The 10,033-nt window shown below is 41.3% G+C and overlaps 1 protein-coding gene across 1 annotated transcript; it reads left to right on the top strand.

Moving 5' to 3' along the window:
* The first annotated feature begins 1,069 nt into the window (after positions 1–1,069).
* Positions 1,070–9,288, top strand: sash3 (SAM and SH3 domain containing 3). Its single transcript, XM_071536391.1, has 8 exons — positions 1,070–1,260; positions 3,232–3,327; positions 4,622–4,756; positions 5,431–5,569; positions 6,090–6,247; positions 6,885–7,097; positions 7,292–7,436; positions 8,251–9,288. The coding sequence occupies exons 1-8, from the start codon at positions 1,204–1,206 to the stop codon at positions 8,523–8,525; spliced, it is 1,218 nt and encodes a 405-aa protein (XP_071392492.1). The 5' UTR covers positions 1,070–1,203; the 3' UTR covers positions 8,526–9,288.
* The last annotated feature ends 745 nt before the right edge of the window (positions 9,289–10,033 follow it).

The raw sequence follows: 10,033 nt of genomic DNA, 5'->3' as shown, positions 1-10,033 counted from the left end.
CTATGGGTCACTCAAGTTGTTTTCTGCTTATTTGTCTATTTTTGGTTGTTACTATAATGTGAACATGGGTTTCTGAATCGCCCTGCATCTCATTTTTACTGTATCTGAAACCACTTTTCCTATATATACATCCACAGTTGGATGTGCTAGCCTGTTTGACCATTGATTCATCTGCCAGATTATGATTTTGGTATATAGCTTGGGCAGGCCTCCACTGCAGCTGCCACAAAGCCGTTGCTCAGTTTCTAAATATGTCATCATTACATGCCTTTCACTTCTGCACCTCAGTTCCAATAAGAAATAGGTGTTCATATGAGAAGTATGACTAAATAACAATCTGAGAGATCAAAAACCATCTTCTTGTTCGGACGAACTGAATGACCCATGACCACACAAAGCTGGTTGACAAAAACAAGAGCTGCTGTAGCGTGGCATGATGCAATGTTGCCCGCCAGCAAATTCAGTTCATCATTCTGCTGAAGTCAAAAGCATATGGCTGTGGAGGAGTGGAAGGCAAAGAGAAATGTTTTAATACGGTAGCTGCAGGGTTTATTCATGCTATACAATGCAGATTTGATAGCACAGTAGGGGATGATATGCTTTGTAAACAACTGCTCTTACTTGATGATTCTCTCCTTAGGCTATAGCAGCACAGTTTTTATCTGACTGAACAATATGAGAAACCACATGTTCAGATTTTTTATCACACCATACCAAAAAATGACCAGTGTTGGGTATGCATCACAAAAAGAATTATATTACTTTTTGGCCTGTATTGGCCTTAAGTATTTGAAATGTACATTGTCGGTTTTCATCTGTACTGTTCACATTGAGTTTGTGAAAACAGCAGTTGGTAATAACATTCTGCTGAACTGTCTCGTGTGAGTGGCAGTGTAGTATTGAGCCACAGAGCTTGGCACGCAAGACTGAGAAATAACAAACCCTGTGAAAGAGCAGACGGTGTGTAAACCCAAACCAGAGCTCCAAAAACAGGGTTTGCCTCTTTAGTTCCTGTGTGGCCATGTGACTTCCTCTCAGTCTCTGCGCTCCGCTTCGCTGCAAAGGAGGAGAGTTCTGTCTTCCTCTGTTTTATCTGAGTACATCGGCTGTGACACCGGAGTGGCAGAAACCCTTATTGATTTACATCAGCAGCCGTCTCATCACCGTTTGGCAACAGAGATCCGAGGACCACAGAAGAAGAAGATGTTGAGGCGACGACCTTCCAATGCCTCGGAGAAAGAGCAGGTGCAGAAGAAGAAGGTGAGAAGTGTTTGGGTTGTTAATGTTTTAAGGGGTTAAAGGGGGTAAAGTGAACATGCACAAGATGAGCCTTTATAAAGATGTTCATTATGGACTGTGATTGGTGTTGAGTGCTGTTTAGTTTGTCTCACACACACTGTCTCACTCACTTAGAACACTTAAGTGAATATGCTTGTTATACAACACACATACGTATGTGCAGCTCTTTGTCACAGGATGTGCCGCTCAAACCTTTGCGGTGAAGCTGAACAACAAAACCTATAATGAAACTTAAGGCTTTGCAAGGTGTAAGAAGTTGATGGGAGCATATAAAACAAATATGTGTCAGCTTCAACTACCTCCCCAAAAAAGAGGCTTCAATTTAAAACATGCACTAAGTTAGGTTCCTCTACTATGGTTGAGTGAGTCACTGCTGCAGATGTAGTTTGAGTCAGAATATGTTTTGTGGCTTCTGGCTCCTTCGTCTCTGGCTGCCAGGATGAGCGCTACAGCCTCCTACGCCTGACACCAGTGCCCCTTGTTTTCCATCCACAGCTCTTCTTCTGCGGTCCAATTCAGGCCATATCATTACACATCTCATTACCTTTGTTCTCAACCATCATCCCATCAACACATAATTGTCACCAGCAATAATCGGGGCTGAGGAAGATCATTGTACCATTACATGAGTCTATGGTCTGCGATTGTGAAGCATTAATAGAGAATTGATTTATTTGAAAGATTCATAGGTTTTCAGGGAGGAGAATTGTGACAGGGAAAATAATCATTCTCCTGCAAGATTGCCTCATAATAATAGCAATTGTTCCCTGGGCTGTGTTGGTGGTTTAATCCTTCAGCCGAGACACAGACACAGACTGTCAGACACCAAAGCTGACTAGATGTCTGCAATGATTGGTTGGCAGCAGTTGCTCAAGCTGTGCCTGCTTCCTGTGGTTTCAACCAAGAATCAAGAAGGACTGGTTGAGATAAGGTGATATACCGAGACATGTGGTTAAATGGAAAATCATGCCTAAGAATTTCCACTAAAGTTAGTAGAAACTCTACTTAATAGTTTTGTTCAAACTATGAAATAGCTCCCTTGCCAACGTATGACAGTCTTGACTCCAGAGGCCAGTTGCATAAATACAGACCAAAACTTTGGCTTTGGCTCAAAATAAGTAATTCTTAATTTAAGTGTATGCAAGTAACACTTATCAGACTGAGAACTTAAAATAGATCATTTTAGATCAGTCAAAGGCTTAGACCAGTCTTAAAGTAAGTTTCTGCAATTAGCCTCATCTCCCTTCTTCTTCTTCTTCTTCTTTTAAATCCAGACTAAAAACAGCAGCAGATGGTGACTTCTGTCATTTTGCCATCTCATTTTTATCACTCATATTTTATCATTTCCCTGTTCCCATGTGTCGTCTCGTCTGAAAGCCACTTAAAATATAATCTTGTCATCATGGTAGCATTTACTCTGTCTTCTGAACACTAACTATTCGTGATAGGGGAATCGTCTTGCGCTTCACCGTGCATCGTTTCCTTTGTGCTGCTACAACTACATACACAGGACTTTCAGAAACAACCACCATCTGCAGCAGGAGCTTGCAGGCCTACACTGATCCAGATTCATGACTCTTTATCTTTTGATAACCGTGTGATGGAAAGCCCAGGCAGTGAGTCTTTCTGACTAATCCAGCTGAAGATTCAATCTATGATCAGCATTATCTAAGATGAAAAGTTCCACTAAAAAGCATCAAAAAACCGCCTGACATATTTCTGGAGGCTGTTTTTACTAGTAACAGCTTAAATGTTTACACTCGTCGCCTTGTGATAAGACTTGTGTATGGAGATGATTTATTATGATGCACTGTTGACCCTCTACTTTTGTTAGTGCCCTCATATTTCCGCTCTATAGCAAGTGTATGCTTGTCTGGGCCTTGTCTTTATGATTTCAAACAAAATGCAATTGACAATGCAATGTGTTTACAGCTCAGCCTGCAAAGGTCCAGCAGCTTCAAGGACTTCATGAAGCCCAAACCCACCTCTCCTGTTGTGGCAGATAAAGAGTTCACCTTGGATGAGGCAGTAAGTTGGATTGTTGCACTGTCACTCACTTATTCACGTATTTACTCATTCATTAGTCACTTGATGTTCCTCTCAAACACGAACACACACACACACACACACACACACACAAACAGAAACAGATGCTTAGACATACGTGCCTTTTTTTGAGAAGTAGAAGTAGCTATTTTATCTCTCTTTGTGTTTGGAGTTCCTGTAGATGTGAGTTCCTTTACAGAGATTTTATCACATTGTTCCTCAGTGGAGGCCGTGCAGACCAATGTGTGACCTCTGCACCCAGCCTCAAAATCACACTGTTTCCAGAAGTGGCCAAAAGTGGCACAAGGGGCAAGCAGAAATTAGTTTATGAGTTTCGGGCCATTACAGAAGTGCACAGTTACTGCTTCCTGAAATAATCACCAAAAACAGACTGTTGGGTGTTGCTTGCAAATATTGAAATTGAAATTGACAGAGACTGAACTTCCTAACAAGATTGTACATGCCGTGACTGGAAATTGGAGGACAAATAAGCGAAGGGGGTTTAGAAGAAGAGGGGAAGTAAGAAAGAGGATGATGCTGAGCGTTGCGTTTGAGCTCGACGCTGAAGCCGGATGACAGAGCCACTCAGACAGGATGTCCTCCGGTGCGAGCTAGTCAAGCAGAGAGCCTCCGTCACAGATGCACGATAGCTGACAGTCTCATGCAGTCTATTTGCCTCATAAACTGCCTCATAAAGAATTGATTGCATCATTAGCTTTCACGTCTGAGTCCAAAGTCATTGTTATAGAATGAGTTATATCTGGTAACACTGACAAACTATGTATTCAGTCTGAGCGTGTGGTCACAAAAGTGTGCAAGTGTGTCTGTGTGTGTGTGTGTGTGTGTGTGTGTGTGTGTGCCTTTGTGGGCATAAGCAACATGTGTGTATGCAAACTCAATTACCACAGGGCCTGTAGCTTTTGTGGCTTGTGTTAACGCTCAAAAACAACAAGGTGCTGTACAAGTATTTACAACACAGATCAAGAGATGACAAAACTGACAAAAAAAGTAGTGTGTACCCATCTCTCTGCTTTCTATCTAAACCTGCTGATGAATAACACACTAATTTACGCATAATCATGATTTACTGAAGCTGTCTCACAACCTCACCACTGCATTGTCTCTCTAATTTATGCCGAATAGCCTTTTTGAAATTTGTTTGTATATTTGTTTGTGTGTGTGTGTATCCATGACTGTTTGCATGTGTGTGACTGAATACAATTCACACAACTTGATGAGAGAATACTCTTCATGATGACCATAACTGTGATCCCAGGTGGCAGAGGGTGTAACAGCAGAGGAAGCTGTGAAAAGTGGCAGCAAGCTTGGCAAGAAATGGCGCAACGTCATCTCACGTACCATGACCCGCAAAACATCCAAGATGGTGCAGAAGGCCCTGGCTGAGGAGGGGGTAAAGCCTTTAAAAAAAAGCCTTACACACTTTACTGGATGAATATCGTAATATTTTACAGTTCAACTCATAACAATTCATACATTTATACACTAAAATGCTATCTATGATATATGGTTGAACTATAAAGTACTGCCAATACAGAAACATGCCCCAGCTTTTATGAAGACAGTTACAGCACAGTACAGTAACTTACAGCACTGTAAACACCTCCTGAAATAGGAAGGTGTGTAGTTATCACAAAAGATTGAAATTGCCTCCACCTAGTGGACAGACTTGTGCATTGTATTGTCCAAACAAAGGCAGGATGAGTCTCAGCTGTCTGATGTTTAAGTGCTTACCTGTACCAGGGTTTGGAACAATTCACTCTTGATTAAATTAATTTAAAATTGAAGAACTGGAAATGCTATTCCATAAAAAAGGTTCTTACATGTACAGCGACATTTAGGGGCAGTTTGGATTAATGTAGTTAAGTAGGGAGTCCAAAAAGATAAAAGAGAATTTCCTTACATGGATCAATAAAGTATCACATTATTATTATTATAAATCAGGCTCAGGAGAAAGAGACCAGTATCATTATGTGAATTGCACTTCCAATTAATATTTTTAATTGAGTGAACTGAAAGTGAATGGACTTCGACGCTGAACTGCATCATTTTCCTTTGTGCTTCCAGGGGGAGAGTGGTGAGGAGAGCTCCCTTTCTCCTGTCAGTGACTGTCTCCCAGACCTGAGTGCGGGACAGAGGACGTCTGTGTGCTCCACAGGATCAGAGGACACCACACCCAGCCCCGTCACCCGCCAGCTCTCTGGCAGTAAGTCGCCCCCCGACTGTCCAAAAACCTCTGAAAGTAAAAATGATCATGAGCTTGATTTTACAGTACATAAGTTGATGAGTATGAGTAGTAAGTTGCTTTTAATATCTGACTCTCTTTCTTCCTCCTCCACCATATTTCTGTCTTTTCCCCTTCTGTTTTATTGACACTACTGCTTCTACTTCTGCCTTTATTGACCTACCTATCCCTTGTTTTTGTTTGTTTTTATATAGTTTTAGTATAGTTTCTTACTTGCTATGTATTTGTACACTGTTTTTATTTATGCTCATACTATTTCATGTAAAGCGTCTTTGAGTATCTTGAAAAATGCTATACAAATAAAATGTATTATAATTATTATTATTAGTACTAGTAGTAGTAGTAATATTATTATTGTTGTTATTATTAAATGGGTCAGTCCTGCAATGTGAAGCATCTGAGTGTGCTGAATGCAACTCAATGAGTGTGTGGCTCCATTTCATTTCAAATGTGTGTGTGTGTGTGTGTGTGTGTGTCTCAGGTGGTGACAGACAGAGCTTGGACAGTGGATACTGCCAGAGAGACAGCATGAGGCTGGAGGAGAACGGCCTCTCATACAGCGGACCCTTCTGTGGCCGCGCACTGGTCCACACTGACTTCACCCCCAGCCCATATGATGTGGAGTCGCTGAAACTCCAAGTGAGTCCCGGGGGAAATCCTCTGCGTCTCTGCTTCAGCCCTCGGCCTCTTCTGCTGTCTTGTCAAGCCGTCCCCCGGGGAGCTTGTTAGTAACAGTGTGAAACAAAAAGGGTCGTTCTGATTATCATTCATGAAGGCACAACTTAAGCTACATGGCCCATTACTGACTATTTGTTTGAGAAATAACATCATTTCTGTAGTGATTCAGTCACTGAAGCGCAAATTATACAGCGCTATACCATGATCGACCATGAAAATTCTGTTAATGAGGATGAAAATGTTTAGTGTTTAGTCAGTCGGTAGTTTGCTGGAGGAAAAAAATCACATTTCCTTAGCAATGCTTCTACACAGAATATTTCCTCATGGTAATAAGTGTGATTTCTTCAGTCACAATTTATTTTGAGTTGACAAGTGTTAATTGGAGAGATGTTGCTCCATAGAGCTGATAGGGCAAAACACACACATCAAAAGTGTTAAATTAACTTGGAGCTAAATCAACACTGATGATTTTGCTGTGTACAGTTAGCTAGGCGGGATGCGTTTAATTATTTATTCAGCCTGGTTCAAGACTCATAGGGTTTTGGTGACATCATCCTAACATCTAAGCTGAGGTATTCATGCGTCACCTCTCTTACAGAAAGGTGACATCATCTACATCATTGAGAAGCCCCCAGTGGGGACCTGGACAGGGAAGCTCAACAACAAGGTGGGCTCCTTCAAGTTCATCTACGTCAACATTTTGCCTGACGAGAGCCCCCCGGTCCGGAGGAAACGCTGCCACAGTAAGAGCCACCGGTCCAAAGACAAACCCAAAACCCTGGAGGAAGTGCTGGAGAGCATCGGCCTGACCGTAAGATACACTCCCTTCTGATGTCACTGTGTGTTGCATTGCAGCAGGTCAGCTAACACCTGATACTACCTGCTGTGATGGTTGCCATTGTCCACATAGTCACCTTTAAAGACCACATCTTAAAAGGGTTATATTATAAATGCATCTCAATCTAAATAATATTTGTGTGAATGTAATCTTCCTCTGTGTTTCAGGAGCTGAGCTCGTTGCTGTCCATGCATGGTTTCCAGAGCCTGGAGGATTTCAGAGGGCTGAAGGAGTCTCACCTCAACGAGCTGAACATCACCGACCCAGAACAGCGCAACAAGATCCTGAACGCCACTGAACTGATGAGGGACTGTACGTTCACATCCAGCTACCACACATTCACATAATCATATAACTCTGCACTGCCCATAATCTATCATAATGATCCTGTTCCCCAGGCAAGCAATGAATAATAGCCTTCTAATCTAAAATCTCAATGCTTAAGAAAATGTCCCAATAAATGTCTGTTAGTTACAACTTACCACTGAAGTATTAATTTCAGAGTCACTTGGTGACACTTGGGCGTCAGGTTCAAGCAGTGTATGTGTCTTTGGGGCATGCTTTATGGTAACATCACATTTTTTCTGCCTCAGCTTGCTAATTAGGTACATTTTATATGGCTCACTTGTACAACACTCCACTCACAGTTTGCAGTTATGCTCAGTCGCCTGTAGGAAAGCCTATTTTGTCCTCAGAAAGGCTTTGATATCTGAGCTCGTTTGCCCTCCAGACAAATCATTAGGTGCAGTTCTAACACCTCTCCTGGAGCAATGGCTATACTCTGAATACAGTTTATGGATGCCCATTAGCATTGCAGTTAGCTGCAGTAACACACTTCCCTATGTTAATTACACAAGAAATGACTCAGATCACCCCGAGACTGAAGACACTGAACGGAGAATACCGGTGCTTTATGTGATTTTAATAAGCATATTTAAGCAGAGCGAATTAGAGGATTAGTCGTGGCCTGTTTGTTTACAGCTTTACACAACCTGACCTTAAATTCTCTCTCTGAAACATTTGAGCAGGATGAGAGGACCTATTAGGGTTTAGGATGGATTAATGAATTGCGTATGTATTGTCAAGCTATTCTGTTTTTAACTGCGTCTCTCTTTTCCCCATTCAGCTGAAGATGAGTCAGACCCAGATGAGGAGGGCAGATCTGGGGAAAACACCAAGGAGCCGAGGGATTCTGGCTGTTTCGAGAGCTCAGAGAACCTGGAGAACGGACGTGAGGAACCAAAGACAGAGGAGGCGGTCCAGCATGAGCAACCAGAGGAGCAGAACCAAGAGGCAGAGAAGCAAGACCAGGACTCAGGAGAGCAAGAGGAGAACCAAACAGACCAGCTGGACTCTGTGCAGGAGCAGCTGCAAGAGCTGACAGTGGATGAAGGCTCTTGAGAAGTGAGAGGGGGGGAAACACTGGAACTTTATTCATTCCTGGTCCTCAGGATTTCTCAGGATATGTGATGCCGTTAATCAAAGAGCTCCGGCTCTTCATTATAAGAGAGCAGAGTGACGATGGAAGCGTAATGTAAGGATCAAACATGAACGTGAAATGGAGTTTCTTTTCGACTGCGGTTGCCTCAGGTTCCTCATTTGCAGAACAGTAGGCTTGTATTCTCTGTGATCCTGACTGAGTGGTAACTTGCCTGTTATGGCTGGGAATAAAACCTGGGTTGTTCAAGCAGCACAATTTCTATTGATCTTTCACACCTGAGTACCTTGTTTTGAAATAATTCTATGTCGTTATATCATATGTACAAGATGGAATATTAAATGAGATATTGCTTGGTGATTAGTTCCTGCTGAGGTATGACAATGTAAGATGTCTTACTGTTTGTGATCATTATGTTCAAGCGTCAAAAGTTTTCCTTCTCTTCATTATGTCTCTGTGTATCTTCAAAATGTATGTTATACTGTCTCTTTGAAATATGAATGTAAAATGTTTTCATGTCCCGTTTTGACAAAATGGTGGTTTGGCTATTTGTAAATATAAATACCTTGTTTGTCAGCAGAATTGTCAAACTGCTATGTTTTAGTTGACTTTTTCCTTTCTGTTTTGAAATACATTAGTTTGATTTATGTTACATTTCATGCATGAGGATGTTGTGAGGGTGTTGACTTTGCTGTAAATAGAACTTGAATAAAAGATCATTCAGTAAGTTTCATCTCATCTTGATAAGGTCACAAATGTCAGAACGGACATGCAATTAAGATGATAGTTCAACCAATTAAAGCACGAGATATGAAATAATAATAAGACAATATTGTTTATTTACCAGACACATCGATCATGTAAAAAGAAGTGAAGTAAATTGAATGAAATACATATAATCACAGTGTTATTACTAAACAAAGTGAACATAAATAAGTTCCATCAATGGTATAGTACTGTATCTGTATACATGATGCAATGTAATAGATCGATCAGAGCATTCAGATCTGACCCTGTCATGTCATTTTAACATTAGAAATCATAAATACAAATGTTAAGCAAATGTTGAGTTTTTCTTGAGCTCAACTTGGCAGGCTACAGTCACCTCAGTCAGAACTGTGAACACACAGTGCTGATAACTAAGGTCCAATAGTCCCAGTAAAATTCGCTTTAACACCACCATACACTGGAATTCAACACAAACATCCCATCTTTTATGGACAATCGATCACATACATTCTTGCTTCTCGGTGACAGCAATGCAAAGCCATGAAGTCGACTAAAACTGTCTTCAAATACCTTTTCCAGAATGAAAAACCGCCAAATTCTGCTTTAAAGATTGATTTTGGGTTAGTACTGCTCACTGGAAATTAAACATTTAGCAATTACTCTTCTACACTTCACAGAAACAATACTGTCAGCCATTTTACTGTATCTTTCCACGGAAACATGTCGGTTTTCTCTCCAGCCT

This window comes from Centroberyx affinis, unplaced genomic scaffold (assembly GCF_046629955.1).
Source record: "Centroberyx affinis isolate AG114_WGS23_722 - 3 ecotype Tasmania unplaced genomic scaffold, CSIRO-AGI_Caff_v1 ptg002870l_1, whole genome shotgun sequence".
Lineage (NCBI taxonomy): Eukaryota > Metazoa > Chordata > Actinopteri > Beryciformes > Berycidae > Centroberyx > Centroberyx affinis.
Note: the sequence above shows the minus strand (reverse complement) of the source record. Positions and strands in the feature narration are given on the sequence as shown.